The sequence below is a fragment of the Pelophylax lessonae genome (genome assembly GCF_965119305.1).
Source record: "Pelophylax lessonae genome assembly, chromosome: 7".
NCBI classification, from domain to species: domain Eukaryota; kingdom Metazoa; phylum Chordata; class Amphibia; order Anura; family Ranidae; genus Pelophylax; species Pelophylax lessonae.
The window spans coordinates 119,537,980-119,556,727 of record NC_138774.1 but is presented as its reverse complement, the minus strand read 5'-3'; the positions used below and the strand labels follow the sequence as shown (position 1 = coordinate 119,556,727).

Here is an 18,748-nt window from a genome sequence, read left to right as displayed (position 1 = left end):
GGCTGGGTTCAAACTAGCTGTGACCACGGCTCATGGCATGGGTCCAGTATGTCCTTGTTCTCCTTTTTCAGGTGCGAATTGGGTCTGAATTTTTGCCTAAATTCGGACCTGAAACCGAACCAAAGACACGCACGACCCTTTTCCAGTGCGGACCGCGGCTGCCCTGGGGGATTACAGAGCCGGTCACACTTTCCTGTCGTGAATTGGATGTGGGGAAACCCAAATCCAATTCTCATAGTCTTTAGTCAAAATTTAGGGCCAAATAAGGCTGTTGCTTTATGGTAAAATCACTTGTTTACCATATTAGAAAACATCAAACATGATAAAACCAACCAATGCTACTTGCAATGTGTTGCAGTGCCATTGATTTTGAAATGATCTCGATACACCTAGCTGATAGTAAGGACATTGCATAAATAAATGAAAATTCCCGAGTAAGTTTGCACCACCATAGTCTGATTGCAGCCTTAATCATTTCTATAAATCCTTAACTGCACTGTTGGAGCGTGGGACATGCTCCTCCATCTTAAGTATCCATTAATCTCCGTAAATGGAGCGCTCCCTATAGCTTGAAATTGACCAGTTTATACCCCCTTATAAGGAATGTACCCTAGGCCAATCCCTTTTGATGATGCTTGTGTGTGTATATAGTTTTCAAACCTAATAAACTGGCGAGTAAGCCTTTGTATGATACTCTGACGAGTTTTATTTCAGAGGCAGAGGTTTCCTCCCGAAGACTCCGCCCTTACACAGAACCGATTAGACTTTTGTAGTCTGGGACTGCAAAGAATTTTCGAGGTTGAATTGAGCCAATCTCCTTCATGCACTATATGGGGACTTTTTAAAACTGCTGGAGTACAACTTTTGGGGTTAAATTGTTCTAATATGTAAAGTAAAGACCAGGGCAAAAGCGCTTTTTTTCTTTTTTGGATAGTGTGTTGAGGGGATTAAACCCCGTCAGGTTTTTTTTTGTTTCAGGCTTTCATGTCTTGTGTCCCCGTTTTGGGAGATTTAATCTCTCTAATTGTGCTGATCACCAAATGTCACAGGGAATGACCGTTTGGGCAAATCCACAATTTTAGGTTGCCACCAGGACAGAAAGAGGGGAAATCTTCCAGTGGGGACACTTGTTCTGGTGGTAACTAATAGGATTTTTCGAATATTGGAATGCTATCCACTCCCTGCTCAGTCTACAGGACAGGAAGTGTGTGGAAATCTCCCCAGCAGGACACAGATAGCAACAAAAAACAACACTGGCAGTAGTTTTAACGCCTTTTAAACGTAAAGAAAAGTTTTGTCATATACTTTAACCTGTGATTTTTGTTCTCATGTTTGTACAGAGAATTTTTTTTTTTTTAGTCTCTCTCTAGTGGCTATCTGTATGTCAGCTTATGTAATTATTATAGTGTACTTTAGGCCGGCGTGTTTTTTTGTTTTAGTGTAAGTTGAGGAAAGGTTAGAACACCTGCTTTGGTGTTTTTGTGTCTCATCTAGAGAGATTCATCCTTCAAGTCTGCCTCCCTTTTTATTAGGGTCATTTGCTATTTTCAATAGGTTTTGAAACTTTTTGTGGTTTTAAGGCTACGTGGTATCTTCTTATTTACTGTATCATTGAGACCTGATGTAAGGGGAACTCAAATTTATTATTACAACTCTGTATTCATTAACACAACATTAAAGGATCGCCTTAAAAAAACAACCCCCCCCCCCCCCCAAAAAAAAAAAGTCTGCAAAAAAAGTGCATTTAAATGATTTACTTTTTTTTTTTTTTTTTTTTTTGGAGCCTAGAAATTCACCAGTGTAGGGGCAGTTTCACAGTAACAGGAAGAATCCATGAACTAATGAACTACAACAGCGCCGTAATAGTTCATTGAGAACTACAAGCCTATAGTCCACTCATTCACAGAACTCTGCCCATCCGGCTGTGTTTTCTTTAGATTGTGGCAGGGAACAGGGGGAGAAGATCTGCCCGCTCGCTGACAAAACTGGGGGGATGCATATGCTTGTACGTTTGTAACCAGTTACACCCTGAATAGGGTGTAACTTGTTACAAGAAGTGAACTTATCCTTTAATGCGAGCTTGGAGTTCAGCTTTACCTCTAACTGCCTTTGCAATTACCTCTGGGTCAGTATTGTGTGTTTTCCTGACATACTTGAGCTTCTGGTCATTTTTTCCTAACACTAATCTGATTTTTATCATACTGAATGCAATAGATTTTATTATGCGTGATGGCTAATAAATGGGCCAATGCTGCAAAATATACTCACCGGACTGATACTTTTTTTTCTTTAAAAGAACATGACTGAACTGATGAAACAAATGGCCTGCCCTTGTGATAGGGGCCTAATGGTACGCACACGAAGAAAATTGTATGAAAAATACCGCTTTGTAAGTGATCGTCCGATAATCTGATCATTTTTACACCACTTTCGAGAGGTGATCACCACAGTTATATACACACGTACATAACTTTTTCGACAGCCGATTCCGAATTTTTATACGAAAATTCTCAAAGGGACAAACTTCAAAATTTGTCTTGTATGGGAAAAATGACGATTTTCTTTTTTAATGTGTACAGTTTTCGTACGTTTTTTTTGTACAAGAAAAATCAGAAAAGAGACTGTGCATGATCAGAAACAATAAACAACAAAAAAAAGCCTTTGTCGTATGAGAATTTTCGTACAAATTTTCTTTCATTGGTTCCGATTTGCTGTGAAACAATGAGGAAAATCAGAAGTTCGTTCACTCCATTTTCTTATAGTGTGTTCCCCACTTAAGGAACACAGTCAATGGCCGTAACTTGCCACATTCAAGAAAGTTCCTTCAGTATGCAGAATCTTGTTGAAATCAATGCAAAATAGTCTTATCAAAACAAGATATTTTCACATGTCTCCTTTCCATTTATAACCCTGCTCCGTGAAAGCTCTCCTTGTGTGCTACGGAGAAATGGTGCTTGCGGTAAGCGTGCAAATCGCTTCTAATGGTCTGCCTTATGCTGTCTTGGACTGGTGATTTTTCTAAAGTGTTTGTATTGGCCTTCCATTAACGAAATATGGATGATACAGCATTACAAGAGGGTGTTGCTGGTAACGTCCAGCTGACAAATCACTTTATTAAATACATGTTCAGCCAAGACACACATCCCGTTTTTTGAGTGCTTGTGTTATTCCAACTCTCTGAAAATAATCTGGCAGGTTTTAATGTATTCTTCTTTAGCTTTACCCGGGAAATTGAGAAATTCTAAATCCTTCAGAATACATACCAGCTCACGTTACCTGGCCAAAAGAGAAACTTTTCCCAAAGAGTCGAGTTTCTTTGAACGGTGTCATTTTTGTATCAGACAATTAATATTGTAATTGCCTTGGGAGTTGATTAGACCAATGGAGGTGTTTCTTTAATAGAAAGTAGTTTGTCAGGGTTGAGGGAAGAAGCTTAACGTTGTTCATTTGAAAACCTTGGTTGGGTTTCCACAATCGTACAGCTGTGGGATCAGGTTTACATTGATTCACTTGACCCAGAGTCATGTATCTCTCCAACAAAGCTTAACAAGTATAGCCTATTCATGTGGACAAATTGCACTTGATATTTTTTTTTTTTTTTCCCCGAGCACCGCAATTATTTCCTGAAGAAAGACCACTTCTTTATTTTCTGAACTGTGAGTTTTCTATAGACTTGGCTGATAAATACATAAAACTTAAGTTACATGTCAAGTGTAACTAAAGGCAAAACATTTTTTAGTTTTGGGTTGGTTGGAAAGGGATCAGAACAACGGTCAGATTTTTAATGGTATATGTGCCCTCCCTTAGGGGGTTCACATCTTTGTCCTGTTTATCAAAAGTACCAAGAATGAAAGTAAAAGAAAATGCTAAATTTTGGGTTGTCAGCAGAGAAGGAATAGAAGGAAAATCTTCCAGCGGGGAAGTTCTAGTGATCCTGATGACAACCAGGGAGTTCTTCGCTTCTTGTTTTGGCTATGGCACAGGAAGTGAAGGAAAATCCATTGAGGCCATTGTCAAACCCCCCTGCCACCAAAAAAAAAAAAAAATGTTTTGCCTTAAATTGTACATTAAAACCATCCTGTGCCTAGCTAATGCTGGGCTTTATTGGGTGTTCCTGAAGCAGCTTACACTGATTTTTCCGTTTGTTCGATTTCATTCCTCACTGGGGGCTCAATTGGCCAACTGTCAAGCACCAGCATTGTCCACATTAGGGGAAGGGGAATGAGTCACATACTTACCATACTATATTGTATGTTTTTTCTTTTTCTTTTTTACCCTTCATACTCCTAGCGACCCAGTAGTAGGGAAGCAAAACAAAGGTATATTTGTGGGAATATTGTTGAAGTTAATTTGTTCTTTTTGGGCAAGGTACAGGTAAACCTTTAAGGGTCACTTGAGCAGGCTCGCGTCCGAGCTGGGGCCCTGCGTGTCCATTCACACACAGAGCTGAGGCTCGGCCCTGTTCCCCTCTCTCCTCTTGGCATACTGGCCTGCAACAGGAGACAATGGCTCCCACAGCTTGATTGCAATGGGAGTCCATGGCTCCCACTGCTGTCTCAGACAATGAGGAGGGAATGTTCTCTAAGAGCTGAGGCTCTCGTGCACATCACTGGATCGCGATGGGGAGCTGGAGCCTACTGCACACAGGTTTTTTTACCTTCATGCATGCAAGTCTTTTCAGAATCTACTGTAACATGGAAAAATTCTGGGTTAACAGACCCTTTTAATTTCTACTATACATCAACATTGGTAATACATTGTTGGGTCAGTGTGTCTGAGCACAGTCTTGCATATCAGGCCCCAGCACACAAATTTGAGTTGTTCTATAGAAGCTCCACACTAAATTCATTGATTCGTTGCTCGTTTCAGAGGCTTTACTGGGGTAGTAACGTAAAAGGTGAATTTAAAACTATTTAAGATGTATTAAACATTACTTCTCAGACACTGGGACTGGAGAAGGTGGAGTTGTAAATGCAGCCAGGGTCTCCCACCGGGGGAGAAAACGTCAGCAACAGGAATGTATTCATTTTTTTCATTAAAGATGCATAAATCCCTTTATGCAGTTTCCGTGTATGTGTGGTGGGTATGACACTTATTAATACTGCCACTATCTTACTGATGTGGTTAGGCTGTGAGGGTTTCATGAAGACTGCAGTGTTTGATAATTGGAGATCATTATCACTTGGGTTTGTATTGTGCAGCATATCACATATTTCACTTGTGGTCGTCCATATGCTGAAAATCATGCTGATATCCTTGTTCAGTGTTATAGTTGCTGTAGATCATTCCATAATACCAGAAAATGCCGTGTTCATGGAGCCTGATATGACCTCAGGATAGGGTGTCTGTTTGCATTGTGTTTATTTACATGAATACTTTGCCCTGATCTGTTTGATGCTATGAGTTAAAACTACGGCTTCCAGCCATGACTAGCTATAAAAAGCCCAACTGAAACAAGGACTACAATGGGACTGGACACTGAGTAGCCCATGTAGGGGATAGGTTACCTCTGGCTGCTGTTCATTTTGAGCCCATTGAAGCCGGGTGGGCAAGCACTCTACCAACACTTCTGACACCTGGTCATCCATACGAAATATAAATTTTATTTCTCTAGCGCTCATTGACAGACGTAGTCCTCGGTGATACACCACCTTCGGGTTATGTTGCCTCCACAGGAGCAGGACTAGACAGGAAATTAAAAAGCTCTGGCCACACCCTAGGGGCAGTCCCAGAGGGTATATCCTCTCTCTCTCTCTCTGCCTCAGCAAATCAGTTATTTTCTGTCTAGTTAGGAGTAAGGACCTAGATACCTTGCTGGGATCTTAGGTCCTGGCAAGAATTTTTTTCTTAAAGGATTTTTTAGACAGCTTTTTTTCTCCAGTGTTCCTGTGAGATCTTCAAGCAAGAAAGCTGAACTGGGCGACGGGCTGGATGTTGAGATCCGGTGGTCACCCCAGTTCAGCCTACGAGCGCGTGCAGGCCATAGCTCCGCGCTGGGTCGGCCGCGACAAAGTCCCATTAAAGGACTGAACCCGCGAGTTAAACGTCTCGCTGAAACGCCAAAGACCATGAGTCACGGCGTCCGTATCGGTCGACAGCCCTCCCGCCCCGGTGGAGAGGGGTACTGTCAGGAGTTGGTGCCCGCCTGGTTCCGGTATGGTGAGTAGTATGTTCCCCCTTTTTCCCTGACGGGTTTTGTGGTGAACGCGGGCCCCTCTCTGTATGGTAAGAAAGAGTCCTTTCTATCCTATAACGTGTCACAGATCCTCCTACTTTGAGTGTGATTTTATGTGTGCAAAAAGCCAGGAGGCTTGGTTTGGGAGCTAACAATCTATTGTATACATGTTTAAAAGATGTAATCTGTGGCATTCTGGGAATCTTATGGGTTAAGTATAAGCTACCTACCAGTCAGAAGCCACGGACATGTAGACTGCCTTCCAAATCAGATCTCCAGCTATTAGCAGGCCTCCCGAACGGCCATGCGGTCCGCCAGGGCCGGTACCGCCAACCACGCCATATCCCCATGCAGAGAGAGTGTTGTGTGCCCTGCAGCAGACCGCTATTCAGTACAGGCCGCCGCCATTTTTTTTTTTTTGCTGGATCGCACGAGCCGCCATTTTGGTGTAGCCTCGTGTCTCCAGCATGGGGGCGGCCATGTTTGAGGTGATCCTACACCTCGTGGAGCTTGGGGGAGGCGCCGGAAGGCGTGCAGAGGGGCGGAGCCGCCTCCTTTCTTCCTGGGCAGCCAGCCAAAAGACTTCCTGTTTGTCAAGACAGCGCTGTAACCTGTTGCAGTTAAACTCTGAGCATCAAGTGGTGAGCCTGGGGGTCTATCTCTCTCTCTCTCTCGATCGATAGGGATCCCTAGCAGGTAACACTAAGGGGCTTTTTGTGGCGCTGGGGGTCAGAAAAAAAAAAAAAAAAAAAGTTTTTTTCTTTACTTTTGAATTATATTATCCAGGAAGTAACTGGAGTTATCATGGACCCTGCCACACATATTCCCCCACCTGTTTCCCTCGAGGGGGCCTCGGGACCCGCCGGTGCACAGAGTATAGAGTCATTTACAGCAATTTTGGAGTCTATGGTGGCTCGGGTGGAGGCGGCCTGTCAGGGACGGGGGTCAAGGAAGCGACCCCCGCCTACCCCTATACCATCTGACACCTCTGACTCAGATTCAGAGATGGTCACGGCAGTTGCAGGTTCCTCTGCAAGGGCTGTTATCCCAGGTAAAGCCCCCTCAGACAGTGAGGAGGACGCTTCTTCTCTTGCTATAATTCAGGAAGAAGCATTGGTGGACGCACTAGTTGTGGCAGTGCAGGAAACCTTAAAACTTGAGGCTTTACCGGCAGAGGCAACTGAAACAGAGATGCCTTTTGGTACTAATAAGCCCATCAAGACGGCGAAGGCTTTTCCTGTACCTAAATGTTTTGGTAATCAGATTAAAGGAGAATGGGAGCATTCTAAACGTACCTTTTACTATTTCCAAGCGTATTGCTAGACGCTATCCGTTTGAGGAATCCATCATTAAGAAATGGACGGTACCACCAGTCGTGGATCCGCCTATTTCCAGGCTGAATAAAGCCACGGTTATTCCAGTGGAGGACAATTCGTCCTTTAAGGATCCGGTGGATCGAAAGATAGAAGCAGAGTCCCGCACTATCTTCTCTCTGATAGGGTCAGCATTTAGACCAGTAATTGTTATTGGTCTAGTTTCCCAGACACTTACGGAATGGGCGAAAATGGTACGCCAAGATCTTAGGGGAAAAGATATTCCCCAGGAGACATCTGATTTGATGGAACAGATCATACAAGGGCTACAGTTTATCTGTGACGCAGCCTTGGACACTACTCCCCTATTAGGGCATGCATCTAAGTTAGCAGTGATCCTCAGACGTGTGCTGTGGTTAAAATGCTGGTCAGCTGACCTAGGTTCCAAAAAGACCTTGACCAATCTCCCTTTTCAGGGGAATCGTCTATTTGGGGCCAACCTAGATGAAATCATTAAGGATGCCACTGGGGGCAAGAGCACTTTTTTGCCACAGGCTGCAAAAGCTAAGGGACCTCGCAACAAGCGAGGACCTTTCTTTACCGCCCATAAAGGGCGCCCGGCTGGTACTAGCGGGAAAGGCAAGACTCCTCCAGGAGGGTTCAAGAAGGGCTGGTCGGACAAGCAGAGGACCAACCCAGCCAAACCCGAAGTAAAGGAGTACACAGCCTGAAGGTGCGCCCCCACCCGGTTTCAGGGTGGGGGGACGTTTTCACCGGTATTCAGGACATTAGATCGAGCATCAACCACTACTACCGGTGCGATTCTTCCCTTCCAACATTTAAGTACCACAGGAAGCGGTAGTTACCGTCCCCTGAATAGATCTTTTCCTTTACCTTTTCCTAAGATTAGTCCCGATACCTCACAGGAATCGGATCTGGTTAACCAGATAGGCCAAGTAGCCTCTAGTCGGGTGACTTCGGTCCCTGAGGTTCAACCAGAAAAGATCACCTTTCCTGATAACTATCAGGTATCTGATAAATGTGTGGGAACAGAAAACGACCAGACTTTCTCGGATGGTCGGGGCCAGATAGCTCTAGGGACGCCTGGTTCAGATCCAATCAGCGCCAGTGGTCCTAGAAATTCTAGGCTGGCCTCCTCAAGCCGGCCTGGCCGACTTGGACATGTTAGTCGCAGACGTTCCGTGGGAACCTCGTCTCAGGGAGTGTCTGTGGTCTCAAGGACCAATTTACCTTCGTGCTTTACAGTCGCTGGTTTTAATGGCCTGGCCATTTAGACCCAAGTACTGAAGGACAGAGGTTTGTCTACTTCAGTCATTCCTACCCTTATTAAAGCAAGGAAAGCGACTTCCAGCAAAGTCTATTATCACACATGGAAGACTTATATTGCGTGGTGCGAATCTTTAGGATTTCCTCCACGTACCTATTCGGTGTCTCGAATATTGGCCTTTTTGCAACAAGGGGTTGAGCAGAAGCTAGCCTTGAGCACCATCAAGGGTCAAGTTTCAGCATTAGCAATCTTCTTTCAGAAGCCTTTAGCTACCAAATCCTTGGTGCGGAATTTCATCCAGGGGGTGCGGCACCTGGCTCCTCCAGTCCGCGCGCCCTTACCGCCCTGGGATCTTAATTTGTTTTTGTCGGTTCTACAGAAACCTCCCTTTGAAAACATCAGGGAGATTCCCTTGCTTACTTTATCCCAGAAGGTGGCCTTCTTGGTGGCTATTACTTCTGCTCGCAGGGTGTCAGAACTGGCTGCATTATCATGCCAGTCCCCATACCTAGTGATTCATAGGGATAAGGTAGTACTTCATCCTAAGCCATCTTTTCTTCCTAAGGTGGTTTCAGATTTTCATCTGAATGAAGATATTGTACTACCTTCCTTGTGTCCTCAGCTCAAGCATCATCGGGAACATGCGTTGCATTCCTTAGATGTGGTTCGGGCAATCAGGGTATACCTGAAAGCTACGGAATCATTCCGTAAGACGGATTCACTTTTTGTGATCACGGATGGCCCCAGAAAGGGTTTGCCTGCATCTGCCGCGACCATTGCCAAATGGATTAGACAAACGGTGGTACAGGCTTATTCTATTAAGGGTCAGAGTCCTCCGTTCCCTGTTAGGGCGCACTCCACTCGAGCGCTCAGTACTTCCTGGGCCTTTCGCCATCAGGCGTCAGTGGTCCAGGTATGTAAGGCGGCCACTTGGTCGTCGGTACATACCTTTACAAAATTCTATAAAATTGATGTGACTGCATCGGCGGATGCCTCATTTGGCCGCAAGGTTTTGCAGGCCGCAATTTGAGGAGACCGGTGGTCTACCTCGAGGGTTTTTTTCTGTTTGAAAAAAAAAAAAAAAAAAGAGAAATTTTTTTCTCTTTTGTTGAGTCTCATCATTAAGGATGAGCATTGTAAACTTCTAGTTGGCACCGGTTGGGCCTCCTAGATTGGGATTTGATTTCATTTTCCCACCCTTCAGTTGTGATACTGCTCTGGGACGTCCCGAAGGTGGTGTATCACCGAGGACTACGTCTGTCAATGAGCGCTAGAGAAAAATGGATTTTTGTAAAATCTTACCGTAAAATCCTTTTCTCTTAGCTCATTGACAGACGTAGTCCCCGCCCCTCTGTTTTTTTGAGTTGGGTTAAAATCTCTAAAGACTGCTTTTTCACATAACTGATTTGCTGAGGCAGAGAGAGAGAGGATATACCCTCTGGGACTGCCCCTAGGGTGTGGCCAGAGCTTTTTAATTTCCTGTCTAGTCCTGCTCCTGTGGAGGCAACATAACCCGAAGGTGGTGTATCACCGAGGACTACGTCTGTCAATGAGCTAAGAGAAAAGGATTTTACGGTAAGATTTTACAAAAATCCATTTTTTCTGTCTGATCCCAGATTCAGCTAATAATTCCTGTCATAAAGTCAGGCATTTGTCTTTTTTGGCTAAAATTATCCTGATTGTGGCAACTGTCACCCCCTATTTATGAGATCCTTCATGTGAACTTGTGTGATGAAGAACATAGACGCTTCCTTCACTAACTGTTCACAATTTTAGAGTCATCCTGCTCCTGTCTTCACTGCCTTCAACAAAGATGGAGCCAGAGTGTCTAAAAAGTCTGATTTAAGCTGGCCATAGATCATACAATTTTCTTATTAAGTTCGCTTTAAATTTACCTTCAAGGAAAAGTCCACCCTAAAACAAAAATCCCTCCATCTTTAGATCTCCACGATCTAACCCCAACCTACCCCTGTAAAACAGAAATCAGTATACATGCCTTTTTTGAAGCTGATCCAACCTGATCTTCAGTGGCGGAAGCTCTGCAGAGGACACGGCCGACAACGGATGTGAAATGAATGGGATGTGACGTCACTATGGGACTTTAGTTGTCGGTATTGTCGCGTGCACCCCCTTCTGCAGCGAAGCCACGGCTGACAGCTCAGTGTGGGATCAGGTTGGATCAGCTTCAAAAAAGGTAATTATACTGATTTCTCTTTCGTTGGACAGAGACAGCGCTCCATCAATCATAACTGCTGGGTTATATTGCCTCCTTCAGGAGTAGGACTAGGCAGAACAAAAAACACCTGGCTATGCCCATGGGCCATCCTCACCTGGTATATAACCCCCACCCCTGCTCTAGGTAATCAGTTTTAATCTGTCTAGTCAGGAGTAAGGACCTAGGCTACTGGCTGGCATCTCTGGCCCTAGCAATTTTTTTTATCCTATCTTACATCTTTATTTGTTGTCTTTTTTTTTTTTTTTTTTCCTCGGGAGATCCACAATCAACTGCCGGGCTGGATAATCTAGATCCAGTGGTCCCCCCCCCCCCCCAGCCCAGCCAGCGAGCGTGCGCGTGCAGACTGCAGCTACGTGCTAAGCCGGCCATGACATAGCCTCACGGACAGAGGCTGGCCTGCGAGTTAAACGTCTCGCAGGGTCGCATACGACCGGGTTTGGGTCTGAGTCAGTGGTCCATGGGCTGCAGTTTGTGATGCAGCTTTGGATACATGCTGTCCAAACTTTGTTTCAGCAGACCATTTTTTACACAATGCAGAGGATTAAACCCCTTAAGTTCCGCAGTGAGTATGCATGCTTTACTGCATATACAGACTGATTTTACTGTTGAGGGTTTAGTAACACTTTGCTGATAGAGGCTGATTTACTAAAGGAGTGTATTAACAATCATCTACACATGGATGGAGTCAGTAGGATGAAAAGTTCCAACTAGTCCAAACACTAGTTTTCGCAGACAACGATTACCTGATGTCTTTTATATATTGCCGTGAAATTATTCAGACTTGGTGAAGTCTGTGGGTCTCTTTTTAGCGCATTAACTCCCAAAATGGTAAAAGTGATCATAAGTCGTGATAGATCTGCAGGTTCTCTCTGACATGACTTCAAGGCCTAAATTGGAGTGTTAGGTGAATGGATTAGGCCCCGTTCACAAATGCATATCGTGCATTTATTGCACAACAGCATAGGGCAGCCCATTCGCAAGAAACACGGCAAAGGAGCTCATGAATCATTTTGCCGCATTCTAGTTCGCCCCTTCTTTGCTGGGCATTTTGCCACATTTGTCACACAACAAAACCCACGTTTCCTAGCCATGTCTGGGGTGCCATTGACAATTAATGGCACCCAAGCTCAATGCATGTTTCAGGAACACATGTTTCTGTATGCAAACCTGAAACGCACAGGTATGAATGGGGCCTGCATGCTGATGTGACATGTTGGAGAAGATGTGTGAAGAAGTAATCTTTAACCTAGGACTAAATTGTTTGCAGTTCCAAATTATAAAAGAGCAAATTCACTTTATAGTTGTCTTTCTGTATGTGGCAAATCTTACAGCTGTGAACACAAGTGATTCTTTGATAGTCCTCACAGAACAAGGTTTTCTGAATTAGCCTGCTAACCAATAGACAGGGCTGAAAAAAATGTGTTTGCTGACTTCTTGAATGAACCTTTGCCCTGACAAAAAAAAAATCCTTGTCACAATGAACAGTGCAGTTATCCTCTAGACATTTTTTTAACCCTTTTCTAAAGCAGTCCTGTTCAGGGTTCATCTAGAGCACTTTCCTTGAAGTGGTAATGGGAGTAATAGGAGTAATAACAGCCATAATTCATATTTTTTTTTTAAATAAAAGTAAACCTGCACTATTGCAGACTTCTCTTAGAAATGCTAGTTACCTGGCTGGTTTCCTGATCCAGTAGCATGACTTCTTTGAGTCACTGATCCGGAGTATTCCAACGAATAGCCTTGACTTTGAATTTCTCATTGGTATGCTTGTTTCAGGGCAGTGGCTGAGAACTTATTGAAGTCAGACAACTTCTGCATTTTTCTCATTTTGTTGCATCTCAATAATGTTTGGGGGTTCTCAGTAACTTTCTAGCAAAAAATACTGATTGTTACATGTGAAAGCGCCAGAAAAGGCCCAGACTGGAGGTAGTTAAAGTAGAATTTGACTCAAAAGTGGAACTTCTGCTTTAAGGCCTTATGTCCCCCTGACATGACACAATTGGCATGTCATTTGTTTTTAGGGGGGGAGCGGGTACCTACTTTTGCCAGGTACCTGCTCCTTCCGCTCAGGCTGCTTAGGCAGCTCGAGCGGAAGTTCTCCTCTCCCCCTTTCTCCCAGCAATCTTCTGGGACATGTCGCAGGTCCAAGAAGATTGCCTGTCCACTCAGGACGCGCGCAAATGCGCAATGTGCACCCGGCTGTGAATCCGCAAGAGAACCAAGGCTCCCGCCGGCCGCATCGCTGGACAGTGGGACCAGGTAAGTGTGTGTTTTTGTAGCTGCTGAGTTTTATTAAACACAAAAACCAGTGGAACTCCACTTTAAGAACCTAGTTTGGTTTTGACTTTCATTGAAAGCCTTTAAAGGACTGGTTGTTTATTACAAGGAAGCTATCATGGTTTGGAATTGGTTTAGTTTTTACCTTTTTAAGTCTCTAATCTGTTTTATATCAGTTTGATTGTTCTATGTATAATTATTTGGTACAGGACACATGACCCTGTATAGGTATACAGATGGAAAGAAGACAAATGCTCCATCTTATTCTAACCTGCTCTATCCAAAACAAAAACTTTTTTTTTTGTTTGCTGGAGGTTGACTTTAAGAAAGAACAATTTGCTTGGAACAAAAAAAAAAAAAAAAAACCTTGAACAAAAAAACTGTAAATAATAATTATAAAATGAAGTGGTGCAAACTGAGTAACTATGGCAAACCAGTTGGACACAGACTTATTTATATGGCAGATAATCTGTAGAATTCAATTAGCATTTGTATAATTAGCTCTTGTTTTATTCCCCAGGTGACCACCTAAAGGTCTGCTCACAGGGGCACACATGTTGCTCCCAGGCCATGGAGGAGAAGTACAATCAGCAAAGTAAACATGACTTCAAGGCCGCTGTCACTGAACCATGTAGTAATATGCAGAATATTTTTGGTTCCAGATACAACAAATTTGATGGTAAGTAATATTTCTTTATTTCATCTTTGTAGGGTTTATAGTTTTGAGGAACTTGAATATGTTTGTACATGTATATTTAAAGAACAAGTTACTGTTGTGTCAGTGAATGAGTGGATGTTTTTATTACTAGGACACAAGCTATGTGAATAAAATCTGCTGATGCAAACATGATTTTCTTAATTTCCCCTTGTTTCGGTAATATATGATTTTTTGCTTTTACGCCCTTTTTTTACCAGCACACAGACATATGAAAAACATGTGTTTGTGCCCTCGCTTCTCCAGAAGAGTGCTTTAAAGTCTGGTCCTTGGCAATTTTATAATCCTAAAATAGGAAACCTGAATTATTTTAGAGTTTGGGGTTAAGATGATTATTTGAATGCACATCATCAAAGCCTTGCATATATACACACATTCTGTTATGATTTAATGGACCAGTAAACCTGCATTGGAAGTTGCTTTATAGAAACATAGAAAGTGATAACATGTACAGCTATATGTGTTGAAAAGTTTCAGGAGGTTATCAAACGTGAAGTCTGTATTGTGTAGGGAAATGTTGCTGGCGAGTGTGTGGAAATATACGTGCACACATTGAAGCCATTTATTTTATTTTATTTTTTTTAACCACTCCAATACTGGGCACTTTCACCCCATTGCTGCCAGTTTTCAGCTTTCAGGATAGTCACATTTTGAATGACAATTACTCAGTTATGCAACATCGTATTCAAAAATAAAATTTGTATCACTTTTTTGAGGTAGCTTTCTTTTGGTGGGCTTTTTGTTTGCTAAATAAAAAAAATCCAACAATTAAAAAAATAAATAAATAAGCAAATAAGAAGTCCTTTTTCTTAACTGATGAGGCTGCTCTGTTGGGCATTGGTGAGGCTGCTCTGTTGGGCACTGGTGAGGCTGCTCTGTTGGGCACTGGTGAGGCTGCTCTGTTGGGCACTGGTGGGGCTGCTCTGATGACTCGGGACTGATGGGGCTAACCACTGTTTACATTGAGACAGCTGTGATTGACCCTTCACCCCAATCTAATAAGCGGTGTCCTAAGCACATAGTGGTCACATAACATATCTGATACGATCCCCAGGGGCTGTGGGAGGTGTGCACTTTAGAGAATATCCATGGCTGTCCTCCCAGTACTTAAGGCCCGTGTTGTAACTGTCTGTCAGCTATGGCATGGGCGGAAAGTGGTTACATTTGATGTGGGGAAAAATGTAAGTTCCCATCATATTTTTATTTCTACTTGTGGCTGAATTAGTGAGATGTTCCTTCACTTTCTGTTCATGTGTCATCGGGAATGGAAGGCACAGGAAGCAGTATATATCGAAACAAACAAGTGAAGGGCAGTTATGGGAAATAGGGGACTAAAATTACCATATTTGTATTAAGGCTAGCCATAGACATTAGCCAGAATCGGACTGGATTACCTTATAAGGCCATGACTACATCACATAAGACCAGCTGTTCTCAAATGGGGGATAATTAGTTGGGCAGTAGTCATAACTGTCCAATCCCTAGGTTTTTCCTAAACCTCCTCCATAGGGATAAACAATGTGTCGGCCTCCCTTATGTGTTGCTTTTGTTTTAATATTGTATCTTCCCCGTATTTAGGCTCTGTTCTGTTCTGCTCTTGCTGACCACCGCCCCCTCATTTCTTTTGTTTGGCAGAGATCTTTACTCTCCAAATTTATGTGGAGGTTTTTTTTTTCTTTTTGTTGTTTGTAGACGTCTGGTATTGCATTTGGACTTTCATGTAAGGCCTGCTGACCTTTCCCTGGCTTCTACCAACCTCTAAGTGCTCTTAATTGCTCTCCAACCAAATCTAATTCTGCTTCTAGCCAGGAGAACAAATTCCTTTTGAAATAGGTTTGTTGTAGTCATAAACCTCAGAACTTGAACAGTGTCAGTAAAGTATAATGGACAGCTGTGTGGAGAGCACTCGGTGCAGAAAGCTTATGCATGGCCTTGCCAGCTGGTTGAAGTTACTTTTAGCTCCCATTGTTGAAGCGCGTGTGGGGTGTATGTACATGTGTAGCAAGCATTAGGATTCCAACCAGGCCTTGGCTTCTTATGACTTCTCAGCTCTAGATGAGGAAGAAAATGACTTGTGATTTTTCCTGCACCAGTCTGAACTGTGGGAATTTGCAGCCACAGTTTTACACACGCCTCCAGTAAGCAATTCCTGTGTGCAAAGTTTTTGTTCATATTATATATGCTGCTCTTGTGCCAAGCTTCTTATACCCACGCATGTTTTCTTACATAAACATTGTATAATTTGGAACTCCTTATGCAGTTGCAGCTTTAGTTAGTATTCTGATTTGACATTTGAGGTTAATCTAAACTCCTACACGTCATTATCTGTGTTGCATTGTATATAACTTGTCTCTTTTTCGCTCTCATCCACATTTGTACTCAGATCATTGTTTGATTTAGAATTACAGTGAGCCATTAGATTTTGATGTGGTGGTTTGGTGGATTTTTTTTGCTGCAGATTTAGGGTCCATGCACACTGGGATTAAAAGAAATCCATTTAATTTGGCAGAAAAAATTGCTCATGTAGATCGTTTTTGTACAGGCGTTTAGGAACGTTTAGTGTTTTTTTTTTTTTTCCTGCCAGAAAACGCCTCTCAACAATGCGAACCAGAAGTGTTTTTCTTTTCAAGGAAATTTATAGGGGTTTTTCAGGTTTACAAAGAGAAGAACACCATGACATGAATATCACCATAAACAATATAGTAAGTAGACTGTATATGACAGATAGCATTGTGCACTATTCATATACATACAACTGAACGAAAAGAGCACTATCAAAATTAGTTTGTTCATCAAACATGTTCATGGCTCTGGCTCTCAGCGGGTTGCTGAAAGGCTGAGCTAGCTGCTGGCCCAGACTTCTGAGTGGATACCAACCACATGGTTGGGACTTGATACGATTCTGATATTGCTTCAATTTCTGTGCTGGGGAAGAAAACTTTCTGGAAACCTTTGGCACATTAGGACAGATAGGAGATTTGAAAGTGTTTTCCATTGAAGTCTATGAACCACAGAATCACACCAAAGAAGCACAGGACCTTTTCCCAAAGTCAGATTGCAGCTGCACTACATTGACCTTTCCCTTTGTCATGAGGTTTGTGATCCATTTCCCATGTAAAATTGCATCGTGTGAATCAGGGCTTAGCATTTAGAACCACTTTAAAGAATAACTAATATAGCATTATGTAGCACCCTACAGGTAGGTGCTAGGTAAATATATAGTGGGCCTTGTCTGCCTAACAGCAGGGCTGTGATTTATTTAGTTAGGGTGTCAGGGCTTCCAAATGTGCCTGCTGAGGGCAGAAGTATCCCCACTGGCTCCTGTGAGAGGCTTCTCATAGGGCAGTGTGGGAAGCCCAATCAGGGGACATATCCAAGCTTGTAACTACCCCAGAAGGCAGATTATGCTGCAAAGGATTCTGGGAGTGGGTATAGGTTTGGGGGAGGTGCGTTACCTGGTGTCTATGGCGGGAGCAGAGTCCCAGGAGGGAGAGAACCGCTGTCTCTGCTCCTGTCTGAGGAAGCGGATGACTCCGGGTGTCGCCTGAGAATCCAGAGAGAAAGCGGAGTTGAGTTGAGCTGAGGGGATTCGGTGTGCCGAGAACCAGCGGAGAGCGAGAGGGGTCCAGTCCTAGGAAAGCCTACACAGGTCGTGAGTACTGAGGATTGCCCCTGGGGGTCTGCCTAAAGTGTTAGAGGAGACCACTCCAGAAGAGGTTCTAGGATCCAGTGCCAGCTAGCTGTAAAGGGGGTACCTAGGTTGGGGACCCTGAAGTAGTAAAGGGGGTACATAGTCGGTGGACCCTGAAGAGCTTAAAATGTAAAGGGGCGCCTGCGGTTTGGACCCTGAATTGTACAGAGTACCAGTTGAGAGTTGTAGCTATACAGTTAATCACAGCAAGCTACCTCCAGCCAGTGCCAGGCTGGAGAGAGTGGTCAGAGACTTTGCATTGCAGCAGTGTCAGTAGTTCTATGCTCCACAGTCCTTAGTCTTCTGGATCTAGAGTTGAGGATTCAGCACTTTTGTCAAGTTACAGTGTGTTCTAAGCTTCAGTGAGCGCTGGCTAGCATCGGCTGGCGTCAAGGCAGCATTATCAGACATTTTCCGGATAAAGTCCCAAACTGTATTTAGTAAAGCCTAAAGGAGTATCCCACTCATTCCCTTCTCCTATTTCCTTTATCTACAATAAAACCACAAAGATGCCGGAGTTGTCAATGCCTCAGTTCTCACACCCAGGGTCGCAGCTCACATGGGCTGGAGAGGTAACCGGTAACAATGGCAGACCCACATCAGGCCATAGGCCTTGAAAACCTGCTACAATTACATGAACTGCTAATGATATTCAGTAAGCATAAATACACACATCTGTATTGCAGTGTCAGTAGGAGTGCACTGTTAAAGCCTATACTGTCACTTTTTTCGCTCTCAGCTTCTTGCATCCCCAATCACCTTTAAACTTCAATGCAGGATTAAACCATTTGGTAGAGAAATTTGTGCTCGATCCACCTGTTCTGCCAGCATCTTCAGTTGGCTGCTGTGCTATTTGATAGACATGGTAAGTAGCCCAACCGCTAAGGCTGGGTTCACACCTCTGCGCGTGGCTGCAGGAATTGCAGCGATTCCCGCAACCACCTTTAGTGAAACCGTCATCCTGAATTGCACCCCCACGCATGTAAAATTGCAGTGCGTGTGTGGGTGCAGGAACCGCAGGGAAAGCACATGGTCAAGATGACCATGTGATTC

The 18,748-nt window shown here is 43.6% G+C and overlaps 1 protein-coding gene across 1 annotated transcript in view; it reads left to right on the top strand.

Annotated features, from left to right (window-relative positions):
- Positions 1–18,748, top strand: part of GPC4 (glypican 4) — a 182,780-nt gene that overhangs the window by 75,993 nt on the left and 88,039 nt on the right. The window contains exon 2 of the mRNA XM_082262515.1: positions 13,810–13,968. Coding sequence (XP_082118641.1) covers positions 13,810–13,968 — 159 coding nt within the window. The remainder of the gene's footprint in view (positions 1–13,809; positions 13,969–18,748) is intronic.